Source organism: Myxocyprinus asiaticus, chromosome 48, assembly GCF_019703515.2.
Source record: "Myxocyprinus asiaticus isolate MX2 ecotype Aquarium Trade chromosome 48, UBuf_Myxa_2, whole genome shotgun sequence".
Lineage (NCBI taxonomy): Eukaryota > Metazoa > Chordata > Actinopteri > Cypriniformes > Catostomidae > Myxocyprinus > Myxocyprinus asiaticus.
The window spans coordinates 25,148,098-25,166,374 of NC_059391.1; the positions used below are offsets into that span (position 1 = coordinate 25,148,098).

General features: G+C 41.5%; 1 protein-coding gene across 1 annotated transcript in view; it reads right to left on the bottom strand.

Annotated features, from left to right (window-relative positions):
* Positions 1 to 14,537: 14,537 nt before the first annotated feature.
* LOC127437711 (sorting nexin-33-like) overlaps positions 14,538 to 18,277 on the bottom strand; it is a 28,471-nt gene continuing 24,731 nt past the window's right edge. The window contains 1 exon segment of the mRNA XM_051692802.1: positions 14,538 to 17,303. Within this exon segment, the coding sequence (XP_051548762.1) occupies positions 17,050 to 17,303 (254 nt within the window). The 3' untranslated portion in view covers positions 14,538 to 17,049.

The window sequence follows — 18,277 nt, forward strand, 5'->3', positions numbered from 1 at the left end:
AGGATTGTCAAGCAAAATCGATTCAAGAATTTGGGTGAACTTCACAAGGAATGGACTGAGGCTGGGGTCAAGGCATCAAGAGCCACCACACACAGACGTGTCAAGGAATTTGGCTACAGTTGTCGTATTCCTCTTGTTAAGCCACTCCTGAACCACAGACAACGTCAGAGGCATCTTACCTGGGCTAAGGAGAAGAACTGGATTGTTGCCCAGTGGTCCAAAGTCCTCTTTTCAGATGAGAGCAAGTTTTGTATTTCATTTGGAAACCAAGGTCCTAGAGTCTGGAGGAAGGGTGGAGAAGCTCATAGCCCAAGTTGCTTGAAGTCCAGGGTTAAGTTTCCACCGTCAGTGATGATTTGGGGTGCAATGTCATCTGCTGGTGTTGGTCCATTGTATTTTTTGAAAACCAAAGTCACTGCACCCGTTTACCAAGACATTTTGGAGCACTTCATGCTTCCTTCTGCTGACCAGCTTTTTAAAGATGCTGATTTGATTTTCCAGCAGGATTTGGCACCTGCCCACACTGCCAAAAGCACCAAAAGTTGGTTAAATGACCATGGTGTTGGTGTGCTTGACTGGCCAGCAAACTCACCAGACCTGAACCCCATAGAGAATCTATGGGGTATTGGCAAGAGGAAAATGAGAAACAAGAGACCAAAAAATGCAGATGAGCTGAAGGCCACTGTCAAAGAAACCTGGGCTTCCATACCACCTCAGCAGTGCCACAAACTGATCACCTCCATGCCACGCCGAATTGAGGCAGTAATTAAAGCAAAAGGAGCCCCTACCAAGTATTGAGTACATATACAGTAAATGAACATACTTTCCAGAAGGCCAACAATTCACTAAAAATGTTTTTTTTTTATTGGTCTTATGATGTATTCTAATTTTCTGAGATAGTGAATTGGTGGGTTTTTGTTAAATGTGAGCCAAAATCATCACAATTAAAAGAACCAAAGACTTAAACTACTTCAGTCTGTGTGCATTGAATTTATTTAATACACGAGTTTCACAATTTGAGTTGAATTACTGAAATAAATGAACTTTTCCACGACATTCTAATTTATTGAGATGCACCTGTGTATATATTTATTATTATTAATAGTACACTTTAAGTAATCTAAAATAATATTCAACACATTCTTAATATTAAGACACTCCATTAAACATAAGCAATAAATTTATACTAATAAACAGGAAATGCACGGAGATTGAACTCATGTCAGTCTGACAGTGGCAGCACGTTATACCTGATAGTGACCAGCAGAGGGCGCACATGTGTTCTTCAGCATTTAATGAGCTCTGATCTGCGCTCATTCTTTCCTACCAGCGGCCTTTTCACTCTCTTCAGACTTTCTTGGCGCTTTCTTCGGAAGATTCGGACTTTGGAAGCTGTCAAATACTCCATAAGCCTGTTAACGAAGCTGATATATTTAGGTTGAACACATCTGTACTTGCTTAACCGCTGCAGATCTTTTTACTGTGCTTAAAAGATCACGTTTATTTTATTTTATTTTGAAGTGCCACTCAGCATTTCGTTTAGAGCTCAGCCAGCCAATCACATCGTGCTCTACATACATACGGCACGCCCACTTGAACAAAAGTGGCATAAAAGCAGAAAGGTTAAAAAATACAAAAATACAAAAATAAAGTAAAATATGAGGTCAGCATGACAACAGTGGAAAGGGTTGCACAGATGTGTGATCCAGGTTATGTAATGTATAACACTCATCATATAATAATGCCTAACTGTAAATGCTGTTGGTTCATTTGTTCAAATGCAGAAATTGGAAACATTTGCATAGAAAGGCTGAAGGGGTTTTTGGTTCTTTCAGAGGAGGAAAAGAAAGACAGATTTTAGGGTTACAAGAAGAAAAGCAGGGTCACCAGGGCTCCGTCAAAGTTCTTTGTGTCTGCATGTACAAATAAATGTAATTTTGTAATTTCACTTGACTTTATAATGTCTCTTAAACAACTAGAATATACGGTCAGTTGTAGCCTTTAATGAAAGTTACTTGGTATACTTCCCAACTGCTAAGGTGTTCTAAATGGGCTTAGCACATTGCTAGGCAGTTGCTGAAGTATTCTGAGTGGATTTAACCCATTGCTATGCGGTTACTTAGGTGTTCTGAGTGGTTTTAGTGTATTGCTATGCACTTGCAAAGGTGTTCAGAGTGTAATTAGCGCATTGCTAGGCGGACACTAAGGTGTTTTGAGTGGATAGAGCATTTCTCGACCTTGCTAATTGTTCTAATTTAATTTAGCGCATTGCTAGGCAGTTGCTAAGGTATTCTGATTGATTTAGTATTCTGAATTGTTGTCAGTTCTTGGCCTTCTTGGTGGTGCTATTATGGTTCCAAGTTTGTTGTGGGTGGTTGCTTATTGACCCAAGTAAAAAGAGCCTACCTCCAAGTTTTTATGATATTCTGGTCTGTAAAGTACATATGGCTCGGGGTTCTTCTTTTGTGTATGTTAGTTTAAATCCCTAACAAGTATGAGCAATAGTAATAGTGATGCTTACCACTAATAAAAGAAGCAAATTTGCTAATTTAAAGCATATGTGGATTATTCGAAAGCACCCCCAGCCCGCCTCATCCCATCTGGGAGAAATCGACCTCGCAGATCTGTTTTTTACATCCTGTGTCTGTTTTAACATTTCCAAACCCTAAATTAGACTTTTCTGTTTCCGGTCGACAATTACAACACCTTTATTTCTATCTGAGGTCATCGATGAAATCATCCCACAATTTCTCTGTTTATTTGTTTAAACACTATATTGTCATAGTAAAATGTTTACGATGACCCAATACATAAAATTGGTTTAAATATATTGAGTAGTCAAAGTGAGTAATTTTTTAATTGTGTTACAATACTTTCTCCTATCCAGATTAAGCAGACACACATATAAGTAAGCCATTTTAAGTTGATTTCCCCACAAAGTGTAAACACTGTGGCTCTGTGGCACTTACAGCAGCACACAGGAAATAAGTGTAGTGCCCTAGTTAGAGTCAAGTCAAGTTATTTTTATTTGTATAGCACTTTACAGGAAATCATGCATTAACAAAAACAAAAATGAAACTGTAATGTCTATAATGTCTTACAGTGATCATTGTGTAGTTTGATTAAATATGATTATAAAATGTGTATAAAAATTTTTATAATTAAATAATAGTTGTATTTAGAACCCCTGTGAGCAAGCTGAAGGCGACTGTGGCAAGGAACACAAAACTCCATAAGATGTTGTTTAATGGAGAAAAATAACTGTGGAGCAGGACATGGTCATGTGTCTGTCAGTGGGGAGAGAGGAAGTGGTAAGAGCCATCACCTGATGATTATTGATACTAAACACCTGTGACTCATTTCAGTGATGGCGGAGACAGACTTGAAAAGGCCGGCGAAATGCCAGAGAGAGTCCGAGATGCACACGCACCGAAGCTATGCTGAAAAGCTGTATTGTTTTATTGAGTTTATGCTGACTGTTATAATTGAAGCTGTGTGTACAAAGTAAAAGACTTGCTGAAAAGCACATTTTGAGTTAAAACTTGGAGAATAAAATCACACTTATGTGGACTGCAACCCTGGCTCCCGCTTCCTTCTTGCTGGAACTCTTTACACTGGTGCCGAAATCCGGGAACTGGGAAGAAGTCTGGCCGCCATGGACACCTCACCGCTGGGCGAAGTCATCCGTGTCTTGGCTAGCATCCAAGCTCTCCTCGCCCAAGAACGCCGCTTCCAGGAGCTCCTTCAGGCTCAGGCTGAGGATCGGCGTGTCCTCCACCGCGGCCCCGGAAACAGCGATGAAGTCACACCTCTTCCTCACGAAAATGGGGCCCCAGGACGATCCGGAGGCAATCTGGCTGGCCGTGAACACAATGGGCCCTCCACCTGCTACCGCTGCTTTCCAGGGAGGTCCAAAACTGAAGACAGCTGTCCTGCAACGGGTTGGCCGCACCCCGTAACAACGTATGAAGACATTATAGATCTGATGGTGCTGGACCAGCTGACCATTCTCCTGCCCCAAAGAATGGCAGAATGTGTCCTGTGCCATCGGCTCACGTCAGTGGATGATGCTGTCCAGCTGGCTGAAGCCGGTGGCCTGGAAGCCGGTGAGCAGCAGTCCAGATCTCTCTCTCTCTCACTCTCTCCCTCTTGCTGCTCCTCCTCCTCTTGTCTCTCCCTCTCCTCCCTCTCACCCTATACCCGCTCCCCAGAAATGGGGAATGTTCCCACCCAAACCAGTGCCCCACTTACAGGGGCTGCACTATGCACCGGCCCCCTCCCCTACCTCTCTCCGTCGCCCTTCCCAGGATGATGTCTCCACCACCATGAGTGCAGCTGGGGAGCCTGGGCCGGTCTGTTGGAGTTGCGGTCCCTGACATGCCACAGACTGCCCCCGATCGAACAGGGAGGTACCGCATACTGGTAAAAATCAAGGGGCATACATACCAAGCCTTGGTGGATTCTGTTGTAATCAAACCTTGATTCATCACGGCTTGGTTCATGACAGAGCTTTGGGTGTAAAATACAAGGTGATGGTGAGGTGTGTGCATGGGGATGTTCACGAATATCTGGTAGTGACAGCCGTTATTCAATTCCGGGGGAAAAGCATAGAGTGGGGGCCGCTGTTAATTCCCACCTCACCCATCCACTGATTCTGGGGACCAATTGGCCGTGGTTTAAAAGGCTACTAAAAGCGTTGTGTGTGGATGGGTCCTGTAAACTGAAATTTTGTGTGTGATGTGTGACGCAATGGCTGGGGAGGCAAAGCCGGGGCTGTCCACGTCAACTCAGCATCAGGATGACGCAGTAGGGGAATCCTCTGGCATTCCCGCCCTGAGGGAGTTCCCGGAGGGGGATTTTCCTCTAGAGCAGTCACGTGACAAAACCCTTAGGCACACATTTGACCAAGTTAGAGTAATCGATGGCCAGAAGCTCCAGCCTGACATCGCTCTCACATATCCATATTCTTTATTATTAGGGACCGGTTGTATCGAGTGACACAGGACACTCAAACCCATGAAAATACAATCCAGTTATTAGTCCCGAGGAGCCGTCAGGAAGCACTTTTCCAGGCAGCTCACCATAATCCTGTGGCGGGTCATTTAGGACAAGAAAGAACACTGCACCGGTTAATGGCCCGCTTTTATTGGCCGGGCATTCGCGGGGATGTGCGCAGATGGTGTGCGGCAGGCCGCGAATGTCAGTTGGTGAATCCACCGGCCACACCAATAGCGCCATTGCACCCGTTACTGTTAATCGAGGCCCTCTTCAAAATAATTGGTATGGATCTTGTAGGGCCATTAAAACGGTCAGCACACGGATATTGGTTTGTATTAGTCCTGGTGGATTATGCAACACGATATCTGGAAGCGGTGCCTTTACGCAACATCTCAGCATGCAGTGTTGTGGAGGCAATCTTCAAATGTATCTCCCGGGTGGGTATCCGAAGGAGATCCTCACCGATCAAGGCACAACCTTTATGTCACATACACTGCTCGAACTTTATTAATTTCTGGGGATTATATCGACACCAGCGTTTACCTCCTGCAAACTGATGGGCTGGTTGAACGATTTAATCGAACCCTGAAAAATATGATTCGTAAGTTCGTATACGAGGATGCTGGAAACTGGGACAAATGGCTGGAACCCCTATTATTTGCAGTCAGGGAGGTCCCACAAGCCTCCACAGGGTTTTCCCCCTTCGAGCTCCTGTATGGACGTCAGCCCTGTGGGGTGCTTGACGTCATATGGGAGGGGTGAGAGGAAGGACCTTCCCAAAGCAAAAATAAAATTCAGTATGTCCTTGATCTTTGAGCAAAGCTACATATGCTGGGTCGATTGTCACAGGAAAATTTGCTCCAAGCTCAAGAGAGACAAAGCCGGCTCTATAATAGGGGTGCCCAGCTACGGTAATTTGCACCGGGAGACAAAGTCCTTGTATTACTGCCCACGTCGAGCTCGAAATGACTCACCAAGTGGCAAGAACCTTTTGAGGTTACACGGCGAGTCAGGGATCTCGATTATGAGGTTAAACAAATGGATAGAGGCGGATCACGTCAAATTTACCACCTCAACCTCCTTAAATTATGGACAGAGGTGGTCCCCACACCAATGGCAATGGTAGTTCTGGAGATGGTGGAGCTCGGGCCGGAGGTGAAGTTCAAAGCTGATCCATTCTCCCCAGTCCCTTGTGGAGACCACCTTTCATTGTACTAGCTAGCGGAGGTGGCCAAGTTGCAAAAGGAATTTGCGGATGTGTTCTCTCGTCTTCCCGGACGTACGAACCTCATACACACCATATTGAAACCCTACCGGGAGTGGTAGTGCATAGTCGGCGTACCGCTTGACCAAACACAAGAAAAAGGTGATTTGGAACGAATTAGAGGCAATGCTCAAGATGGGGGTAATAGAAGAATCGCACAGCGATTGGGCAGCCTGCCCTCGACCCAAGACCAAAAAGGAGATGAGACAGTTTATGGGGCTGGCTGGCTACTGCCGAAGGTTTGTGCCTAGTTTCTCTGATGTCACCAGCTCCTTGACTGATCTTACTTAAAAGGGGGCGCCAGATCCGGTCTAGTGGACGGAGGCGTGCCAACAGGCTTTCACGAGAGTGAAATCTGCACTCTGTGGCGGGCCACTTTTACATGCTCCAAAGTTCTCTCTCCCCTTCATTTTGCAGAAGGATGCATCAGAGAGGGGGTTTGGGGTAATGCTCTCACAGGAGGTGGAGGGGGTGGAGCGGCACACACCGAAGCTACGCTGAAAATCTGTGTTATTTTATTGAGTTTATGCTGACTGTTATAATTAAAGCTGTGTGTACAAACTAAAAGACTTGCTGGAAAGTACATTTTGAGTTAAAACTTGGAGAATAAAATCACACTTACGTGGACTGCAACCCCGGCTCTGCTTCCTTCTTACTAGAACTCTTTACAATAACCTTGGCAGAACAACTCTGGCTAAACAACATGAATATAATGCCAATAGCGCAAGTCATGGTTTTAAATTAGTAAATTAATATGCATTAAGGTCCAGTGTTTTAAAAATAAAAATATATATTTTTTTATTAACTTTAATATTAATGACTAAAGTGTTTGAAGTCCATCCTGGATTAACTGCAGAAGTTCACATAGATGCATTGTCCTTTGTTAGTTGGCTGATGAAGGCTTTTGTTGGCAATTAAATGATAGTCAATTTATTCCATTTCAAGAGTGTAGTCCATCAATAGACAAAGGTGATGCAGGCAGAGATCAATGAGGTGCATCGCAGTTCAACCTGCAGGTCATTTCGGTGAGGTTCAGTGGGGTCCATCCTAACTTCAAGGTTCAGAAAGTGGCATATGAAGAGTCTGTGTGAGTGTTTGGGTATTTGATCTGAGACTTGTCATTGTCTCTGGGCTGTGGGGACTCTGGTTTCCATAGCACTGCCCGCAGGGAGAGACCGATGCTGAGGGATACCAGAAACGATATGCAGTCTGGACAGACCAATTGTTCCTGAAATTAGCTCTGGAAAGGTACTTAAATGGTCTGAACTTCCAACACACAGCAAGTGAGGATTTATCAAGTACATATGTAACACATATTAGTCAAATAACACTTAAATACATGGCGAACTGTGTAAATGAAAAGTTGTAAACAAAGCACTGAATAAAGTTTAAAGAGCACCTATTATGGTTTTTCAAATATTACCTTTCATATAGTGTGTTATATAGCTGTTTGTGAATGTAAAAAAAGTCTGCAAAGTTTCTAAAATCAAAGTGCACGACAAATGGAGTTATTGACTCCCAAAAGAAAGAACCGATTCTGAACACCTGAAACGAGTCGTTAGTAATTCCAGACTTACTTCCTGTACTAACCTACTTAATTTGGTAACAGAAAACCCGCCTCTGGTCTTCATTGGCTGCTCGCGAACAGCTTTGACCCGCCGTCAAACACTACACTAAGCGGTAGACCAATCACAACAGACTGGGACATCTGACCAATCAGAGCAGAGTAAGCTCTCTGAAAGGAGGAGTTTAGAATGAATCCTTTAGAATGGATCATTGAACGAGTAGTTTTTGACACTGGGGGAAAAAAGGTAATGCTGCAATTTAAATTATGAGCAAATTAAAGTGTTTTTTGACCTTGGATGCATGTAAATCTATTGTATGAGACCTTTAAAACAAAATTAGGCATGTTTTAAAAACCATAACAGGTGCTCTTTAAAAGATTTTAAAAAACAAATAAGTTTTTCTTGAGGCATGCACTCTCCGGAAGAATTTTCTCCAAATAAGGTTCCAGTTAGGACCATGCGTGTTTTTACAGGCAGAATCCATAGGAGAACCTTTTTAAAGTTCTTCAAAGAACATTTATTGTTTAATTCTTTAGAAAACCTATCCACTGGTGTTTAAAAAACAAGATGCAGCTAAAAACATGTCTGTTGTCAAATAATGTTTTGGATGAACAATTTTCCCTCTGTAAAGTAAAGTTTTGAGAGTTAATTTGTAGGTGATATCTGTTTTACTCTCTTTTCTGTTCTAGAACCTTATGAACCACAGACAGAGAGAAAGAATAAAAAAATTAACACTGAAGATGGAGAGTTGACACAGATCTTGTCACAGCAGGATCACAAAATGTACTGTATCTTGCTCTTTCTGTTCTTTAAAATACGCCCAGTATTTTATCAGCAAATAAAGGGCAGTGGTTCATTGCCAGTGATGTTATTGACTCAGACTTTAGCCTCTGTGGAACAGTGTTAAGCACAGCGATGGCTGCTCTGCTGTCTCAGTGCTCTAGAGCCTGTATTATATTACCCCACTCATCTATGACCTCATTACTTTTTAACCTCACTTTTGTGTAGAATATGACCTGTAGTCTCACTGTTCTATGTTTTAATTGCATAATCTTTGTGGTCTATTTCAGATAGACTTCATAACTGCTCTTGTTTAGAACCACTCTACAATCTCACTGCTATAGAATCCTTATGTTTAATAACCTTAGTGCTCTATAATCCTATAATCCCATTGCTATAGAATTGCTTTTCTCTATGGCTCTACTGCTCTAGAAATGTTCTGCTTTATAACCTTGCTGCTTTATAACTGGTCTTCTCTATAACTTCATTAACCTGGAATCGCTCTTTACTGCTGCCTCACTGCTCTAGAATCACTCTGTTCAATAACCTTGTTGCTGTAGAACTTCTCTGTTCTATAACCTTGCTGCTCTATAACTCCATCCATACATCCATCCATTTTCCTCCACTTACCCGGGTCCGGGTTGTGGTGGTAGCAGTCTCGGCAAGACAGCCCATTCATTATTTTCCCCGGCCACATCCTTCAGCACTTCCTGGGGGATCCCAAGGCTTTCCCAGGCAAGCTGAGAGACGTAATCCCTCCAGCGGTTTTAGGTCTGCCCCTGGGTTTCTTCCCAATTGGACATGCCCGGAACACTTCCCTAGGAAGGCGCCCAGGAGGCATCCTGACCAGATGCCCGAACCGCCTCAACTGGCTCCTTTCAATGCGGAGGAGCAGCGACTCTACTCCGAGCCTCTCCCGGATGAATCCGCATATCACTCTCATGCTCCAGTCTACCTTCACTCGTGAATAAGAGCCCGAGATACTTGAACTCCTCCACTTGAGGAAGTAGCTCGCTCCCTACCCAAAGTGGACAATCCATTCTTCCTTTTCCGACAGAGAACCATGGCCTCAGATTTGGAGGTGCTGACCCTCATCCCAACCGTTTGACACTCAGCCACAAACCAACCCAGTGCACGCTGGAAGTCACAGACTGACAACGCCATCAGAAAAACATCATCCACAAAAAGCAGAGGTGAAACCCTGAGGCTCCCAAACTGGACACACTCCGATCCTCGGCTGCACCTTGAAATCTTGTCCTTGAATATCACAATCAAGATAGTTGACAAGGGACAGTCCTCAGTCCAACACCCACTGGGAACAAGCTTGACTTACTACCGATAATGCAGACACAGCTCTCGCACCGGTTATACAGGGACCCGATGGCACGCATTAGCAGCCCCAGGACCCCATACCCCCTTAGTAGCCCCCTCAAGACACCCCAGGAGATGTGGTCATAAGCCTTCCCCAAGTCCACAAAACACATGTAGACTGGGTAAACAAACTCCCACACCCCCTCTAAAATCCTCGCTACGGAAAAGAACTGTTCCACGATCGGGACGGAATCCACCTTCTCCTCTAGCTGAGGTTCGACAATTGGTCGGAGTCTTTTTTCCAGCACCCTGGCTCAGGCTTTTCCAGGTAGCCTGAGAAGTGTGGTCCCTCAATAATTGGAACACACCCTCCGGTCCTCCTTTTTTAAAATGGGAACTACCACCCCAGTTTGCCAATCCCCAGGCACTGTCCCCGATTTCTACGTGATGCTGAAGCGATAACTCCTCCACTATATAATTTCACTGCTCTAGAACTGCTCTGTTCTATAACTTCACTGCTCTTTAACTGCTTTGCTTTATGACCTTGCTGCTCTACAACTGCTCTGCCCTGCAACCTCATTAAAATTGAATTGCTTTGTTCTGCAGACTCACTGCTCTAGAACTGCTCTGTTCTATAACCTCACAACTCTAGAAACGCTCTGCTTTATAACCGATCTGCCCTGCAACAGTACTGCTTTAGAATTTCTCTAATTTATAACCTTGCTGCTTTGCAACCTCATTAGCCGGAATCGCTCTTTTCCACAGCATTGCTGCTCTAGAACTGCTCTGTCCTATAACTTCACTGCTCTAGAACTGCTCTGCTTTATGATCTTGCTGCTCTATAACCGCTCTGCCCTGCAACCTCAATAGCTTTGAATTGCTCTATTCTGCAGCCTCACTGTTCTAGAACGGCTCTGTTCTATAACCACACTTCTCTAGAACTTCTCTGCTTAATAACCACTCTGTCCTGCAACCTCACTGCTCTAGAACTGCTCTGTTCTACAACCTTGCTGTTCTAAAACTGCTCCTCTCTATAAACTCTCTAAACTCTCTGCTCGAAAACTGCTCTAGTTTATAACTTAGTGCTTTTCAACCTCATTAGCTTGGAAATGCTCTGTATTTCAGCCACACTGTCCTAGAACTGCTCTGTTCCATAACCTTGCTGTTCTAGAACTGCTCCACTCTAAAATCTCACTGTGCAAGAACTGCTCTGTTCTATAAACTTGTTGCTCTACAACTGCTCCACTTTAAAACAGCAAAGCTCTAGAACTGATCTATTGTACAACCTTGCTGCTCTAGAACTGCTCCGCTCTATAATCTCTCTAAACTCTCTGCTCGAAAACTGCTCTAGTTTATAATTTGCTGCTCTGCAAACTCATTAGCTTGGAATTGCTCTGTACTGCAGCCACACTGCTCTAGAACTGCTCTGTTTTATAACTTCACTGCTCTAGAACTGCTCTGCTTTATGACCTTGTTGCTCTATAACTGCTCTGCCCTGCAGCCTCATTAACTTGGAATTGCTCTGTTCTGCAGCCTCACTGCTCTAGAACTGCTCTGTTATATAACCACACTTCTCTAGAATCGCTCTGCTTTATAACTGCTCTGCCCTGCAACCTCACTGCTCTGGAACTGCTCTGTTCTATAACCTTGCTGCTCTAGAACTGCTCCGCTCTATTATCTCTCTGCTCAAAAACTGCTCTAGTTTACAACTTGCTGCTCTGCAACCTCATTAGCTTGCAATCACTTTGTACTGCAGCCACACTGCTCTAGAACTGCTCTGTGCTGTAACCACACTGCTCTAGAACTGCTGTGTTCTATAACCTTGTTGCTCTAGAACCATGCTGAAATCTATAAACTCACTGCTCTAGAACTGCTCTACTTTATAACTTTGCTGCTCTATTACTGCTCTGCCCCTGAAACCTGGCTGCTGTTGAACTGCTCTGCTTTATAACCTTGCTGCTCTGCAACCTCATTAGCTTAGAATTTCTCTGTCCTTCAGCCTGTTCTAAAACTACTCTTTTCTATAACATCACTGCTCTAAAACTGCTCTGCTCGATAACCTCACTGCTCTTGAACGGCTCTGCTCAATAACCTCAGAAGAAAAATTTGAGGAGGAGAAATTCTCAATTTGATCTCCATTAAATCTCATTGCTGTCTAGGAGAAACAATGGAGATATTAAACAGACCTCATGTGTGATTTGTCTTTACTGGCTGATCTTAAACAAAAGTCTCCATCTGGTCTCCTTTTAATTTCACTGCTGGCTAGGAGAAACAGGAAGAGAATTGATCTGGTCTGTACTGAGGTCTGACCTCAAGAACATCTCTAGATGTCCACCAAAAATGCATTTAGCCTTGAGTAAATCTGATTAACAGATGTTTCTGCCTTGAAATCAGACCTGAAACTCAGCGAGATAGAAAGGAGGAGCTGAGGAAAATGGAGCATTTTGGGTTGTTGTTTAAGGAGTTCAGAAAACATGTATGGAATGTAGGCTCAGTGTTCTGAGGAAGTGACTGTTGTCTTATGGGAACGTTATTTGGCCTGAAGACAAAAGGCGGAGTCAAGGGAAGAATACCACGATTAGGGGGTGTGGTGCAAACATTTTCTCATACTCATCATCTCTCCCTCTTTCTCTTACTCCATTATCTGGCTTTCATCCAGTGTCTACATCTGTAGAGTTTGGTAACCCATCCTCTCCCTCTTTAAAACACAGCATAGTCACTAAGAATTATAGAAGGAAAACACAGAAAACATTTAGAAATTTACGCACACGACAGATCAATCTGAATTACTATTTACATTTTACAAAATAAGATTAGGATTGTTTAGAATTAGGTTATCCTACAGACATAAATAAATGAGTTTTTACTGAATGAACACATTTAAGCTCTAACTACAACCCCTATGATTTACTCTGTAAATAATAAGTGGCACTAAAGTAAAAATACTGATTAGGGGCTAGATTCACAAGACATTCTTCAGAATAAAATTCATCTTATTTTCTAACATAAGAAAAGGCTACGAATATTTTGTATCCTCGAAAAATCAAGTCATGTTTATTTATTTAGCGCTTTTCACAATATACATTGTAACAAAGCTAAAAGACTTCTTAAAAATGTTCCTTTTCTTAAACCGTCAATGTTTATAGCTGAACACCTTCTTACAAACCTCTTATAATTTATCCTATGAACTTCCTTTGTTTTTTCTTAAGATGTTTGCGAATCCAGCCCCAGACCATGACCAGAAGCAAAGTCTGAACCGGATTGCAGGAAGACCAGATTAAGGACTTCATGTTAATAGAACATGACCATCTGGCTTTTTCTTTACATTCTTTGAGACACACACACACACAAACTTGCATATGAAGAGTTGTTCTTCATACAGTAAGTATTGGATAATCATTACATCACTAAGACAGCTGCTCAATGTTCCTGCAGTGTGATTTTTCTCTTGATTGGAATGAATTTTCCAATGTAATCCAACTTAAGCAGCCAAAAGACCTTTGGCCGATATTTCTTGAAATTCTTTCTGTTAAAAAAAAGTCTGGACAAAACATCAAGAGTCTCTGAAGGCAATGTTTATGGATCTGCTCACTTCAGGGGTCACAGTTGGAGACTCAAAAGCTAAAGCAGACATTCAGCTCTTATCTTTGTTCAGAAAAATAAACCTGCTATTTGTCCTTCCTCGAAAGTTTATACATAACTTCAAATGGCATTTAGCACTGAATATTACTGTATTATAATAAAAGGAAACCCATTAATCAAAAAGTGGGAGGATCTCCTTAAAGATAATACATGAATTAGGAGCGACATTATTCTTTCAATTCATTTTTGAACTCTCACATTGTATTTTAGCAGATCATCTGCACACAAGATGGTGGATAGTTACTGTGTGAAATTCCACTGCATGTTCAAGAGACCCTGACCTAATGAGGAATACAAATAGAAAAATATTACTAAATATAATTGTATTATAATAAAGCTTTTAATGTAAGTAGATCGTAACTATATATCCGTAGCAACACTTCTGGATAACATTGACAGTTTAACCTCATAAATGTAAATTTCACAGGACTGTCTGAAAGAAATGGTTTACTTTAATATATAAATAATAATATATATTTTACAATTCTTTTGTATTTTGTCTGATCGTGTTACCCGAAAGTACATGTACTTTTGATCTATTTTCTGTTTGAAAAATAGCTGGCTTGGTTGGTTTGACAGTGGTCAAATTTTATTTCTACTCATATTATTTAATGACAAAACAAAATATTTTATGCTAGTAGGTATTTTATGTATTTCACATGCTTTTAGCCACATTCTAACAAGTTAGCCAAAATAGTTATGTGGTCTTTATGGAGAAATTGTCATTTTTGTATGTTGGACGTCTTTCAGTATAACACCACAGAACTGCCTGTGAGATTATGATTGGAAAATTCATTAAGCTCTAAAATCTATGTACAAATTATGGTAAAGTGCTGCTAAAAGTAGTACCATTAATTTATCTGAGGTCAATTCTAAGCTAGCTTGTAAGTGTTAGGTTAAAATTATATCTTTGCTTTTCCTGCAGGCAGTGAAGTTACCATAAAACAAGTTTTAAACAACATGAGAAAGGCACTGAAAACATTTTGAGATCTATTTATTAAGATCCCCTGTTTAACACCAGATCTGTGAAAGAGTGTAAAATCTACACATTATATAAATTCTACTGTCTTCTTTACAGTAAGTACACATGGAGAAATGTGCCGGTAATGATCTCACACTGTAAAAGAGTCCAAAACTATCTGTATGAGTTCTGCTGACCCTCCAGAACTGAGTTTTAAAGTAACAGAACATATTCTGCTTCCCATCTCGACCAATGAGAAGAGAGTCCATCCTCTGTAGTTGTTCCATTTTTGCTCATTTAAACAATAGGCTTCCTCAGAATGTGAGTAATCCATCTTCAAAAGTGTCCTGATAAAACTTTGCCAACATCTCTAGCACAAAAAGCAAGATGACCATTATGAAAATGGAATATTTGGATTAGTCTAGTCATGGAAAACTGTATCTGACTTTGGTATGAGGAACTCTGCTGTGCATTTGAGCTCAGCTGTATCTCGGAATGTGGGTGAAGTGGCCAAATGCACACACAACAACGACACAGGGTCTGTGTCCAAAGATTTCCAGAGAACTGAAAGCAGAGTGTTTTTGTTTTGCTTATGCGGACTTCCCCTCTTTACCAGAAAAGAAATCCCCTGAGGGATTGTACAGTGTTTTTTTTAACTGATTTGATCTGTGAGCATATAAACATCTGGAATCCAAAATAAAATTTCTGCAAACCACAGGACTGGTCAGTTATTAGGCATTTTAAAATATTCATCAGTATGTTTATTTTCAAGTCAACATGAAATGCCGTTTGCAACTCATTTTACATCCGTAATGGGATGAATTCTAGGTTTCTCAGAAAAATATGTAGGCCAGGATTTAGGGCAGGATTTTATCCATCAGGAATTGATTGGATGGTGAAAAGTAGTCTTTTCATGACTAGTGGATGGAGGGGGAGGGGCTAAAAAATAGGACTTGGTGACATCACCCAAAAAGGAAAGGGGTTTAAGAGGCGGGGTTTAAATATTTTCATTAACAATTACAAAGATAACCATTTTTTTTTTTTTGGAATAACGTGCACTGATAAATTGTTAATAATACCAGGAACGTATATTAAGAAATTTTAATATAATATTTAAGGTCAATTTTTATTTCATGTTGACTTTTGATTTATTAATGCATTAATGCTATAGATGTTTCTACATTACATTTGTGTCAGGTCCAGATTACAAGTCCAAACCTGCTCAGATAAACCTCTGAGATTTTTAACATGTTTATCGTAAAACTTCAATAAAACTAAAGTTTGACATTTTGGTCCTTAACAGTTAACAAGTGTGCAAACAGTAAACATCCAAGTTTACAATCTGAAACTTGAGAAAAGAGACAAGTTTTACAGTTAAACCAAAAGCACTGTAAAATGGCAACTCTACACCACAGAGTCAAGTAAGATTGCAACCTTGAGATTTGCTAATATAAACCCCTGTACCTCTTAAATCTAAGAACTAAATATAAAAGGGAAATAAAAACAAAAACCATGAACATAAAATCAAGCACAAAGTGTAAGACCTCTCCGTTTTTTTTTCCTGAGAGAACACAAAAATGAGAAGAGAAGTATGTTAGTTCCCTTTCACCTTTAGAAACACACCGAACAAACATTTGTGGTAAAGATGCTAATGCTAATACTGAAGTGTTTACATCTGCAATTCAGACCCTCGGTGTGCAAAAACTTTCTGAATAACTCACAAAACATGTTTTGTCTCAATCAATAACTAGAAAAATTTGTGCCAGAGGGAATTGCAAAATACTCTTTCCAACTAACATGAACTCATAAGCTCATTCATTAGCATGGAAAAAAGAGTAATCTCTACTGCATCTGAGAGCACTCTGGACATCCAGACAAGAATTCAACTGAATCTCTGAAGAGTATCACATGACTCTAACATGTGATTCACTGTTTAAAGCAGAAACTTGTTGCATCTAGATACAGATACTAGATACAGTAGACATATTCATGTCACAATTTTCTTTTAAAAAAGACAATTTGTTTGGCAAATGATCATGTAAACAAGCTTCGTCATATGCTAGTTTTACAACAAACTTGCTTAGTCTGTATTAGCAAACCACCAAATTTACTACCTTTACACTTCTCTGCAACAAGATTCATACTATTAGTTTACGTTGTACATAATAAGACGTGAGGTGATACACGGTGGTCTTTAGAGTCTGATAAGCGTCTGCACCTTGTAACGCGCACGTTTGACTCTAAAAAAAAAAAAAAAAAAAAAATCTGAAAAGAAAGTGTAACACTGTAGCATTTATCTAACAGACATTTAAATAAATTTCATAGTGAACCCGAAGATACAATTTACATGTACATTTTATCAAACAAGTAAACTATAATGTTGGTTTCTGCGGTTAAAAGTGACATTTTTAAGTGCAGAAGCGGCAATTTCTACTTTCTCTTGCAAAATATCCAGTCTGGAATTCGAAACTCCTTGTATATCCATCCCCAGGAGTGTCGTATCTCCATTACAGTCCAAAGGTCAGGCCCTAGAGGTTATCGTACATGCGTAGGGTTCTCTCTAACTGCTGACCCACACGCTGGTAGAAAGCAATCTGTTGCCGTAGATACGCCTGCATCATTTCTTTAAAATCCACCTCCCTGCGCTGGTGGAAATGATTCATTTCAGCCTGCAGGGCGAATCCCACGGTCCTGCAGCGCTTGCGAATGCCGTCTGCTTCTGCTTGGTCCATCCTGCCCTCGTCGCTCATTCGCTGAGACTCCTTCACCTTCGCAAATGCACCTAAAAGAGAGAAAGAAACATTAGCGTAAACATGAAATCAAAACTGATAATATTTACTTTCTAAATACACGTTTGTAACACGGTTAAAGGGAAAGGAGGAGGCGAGAACCGGCTTAACAACATAAATAATCATTTAATGATTAACTTAAACAAAAAGACAAACACAAACACATGCCAGGCAGCTGCCCGTAATTCTCTCTCTCTCTCGTAATTCTCTCTCTTTCTCTGCCGCCTACGGTCACCTTTATCCCTCGCCCGCCTCATCAGGCTGATTGGGGTCCGGGCGTGCGTCATTCCGGCCCGGCCCCGCCCTCCTCCACGCTACAACGTTCTTGGTCTTATTTATACGTTTAAATTCGTTTTTTTTAATCTTTTGAAAATGACTAGTGGCGTCACAAATATGTAACATTGTATTGCAGACGCATATGGAGCTGAAGGAGTAATCAAACGCGCTCACAAAAACCGCCCTCTATCTCTCATATGTAGTGCTGGGAAATCCAAATCATTTAAGTAAATTAGTTCATTCGGACAGTTCAAGTAAATTAAAAGTTAAAACAAACGATCCAATGAGTCACCTATATTTGAAGTGCAGCACCTAGTGAAGTGGTGCACTGACAATAATCTTGCCCTTAACACCCAGAAGACCAAGGAGCTCATTGTGGACTACCGACAGACCAAACAAAACCACGCACACACAACGCGTGTGTCCAGCTTCAAGTTCATAGGTGTCCTTATCTCCGAGGATCTCTCTTGGAAACTCAACACCTCCTCTCTGATCAAGAAGGCGCAGAAACATCTCTACTTCCTAAGGAGACTTAGGAAAGACTGCCTGTCCCCTCAAGTCCTGATGAAATTCTACTGCTGTACCACTGAGAGCATACTAACAAACTGCATCACAGTAATGGTATGGCAACTGCACAGTCTCAGATCGGAAGGCCCTCCGGGGGGTGGTGAAAACCGCCCAATACATCACT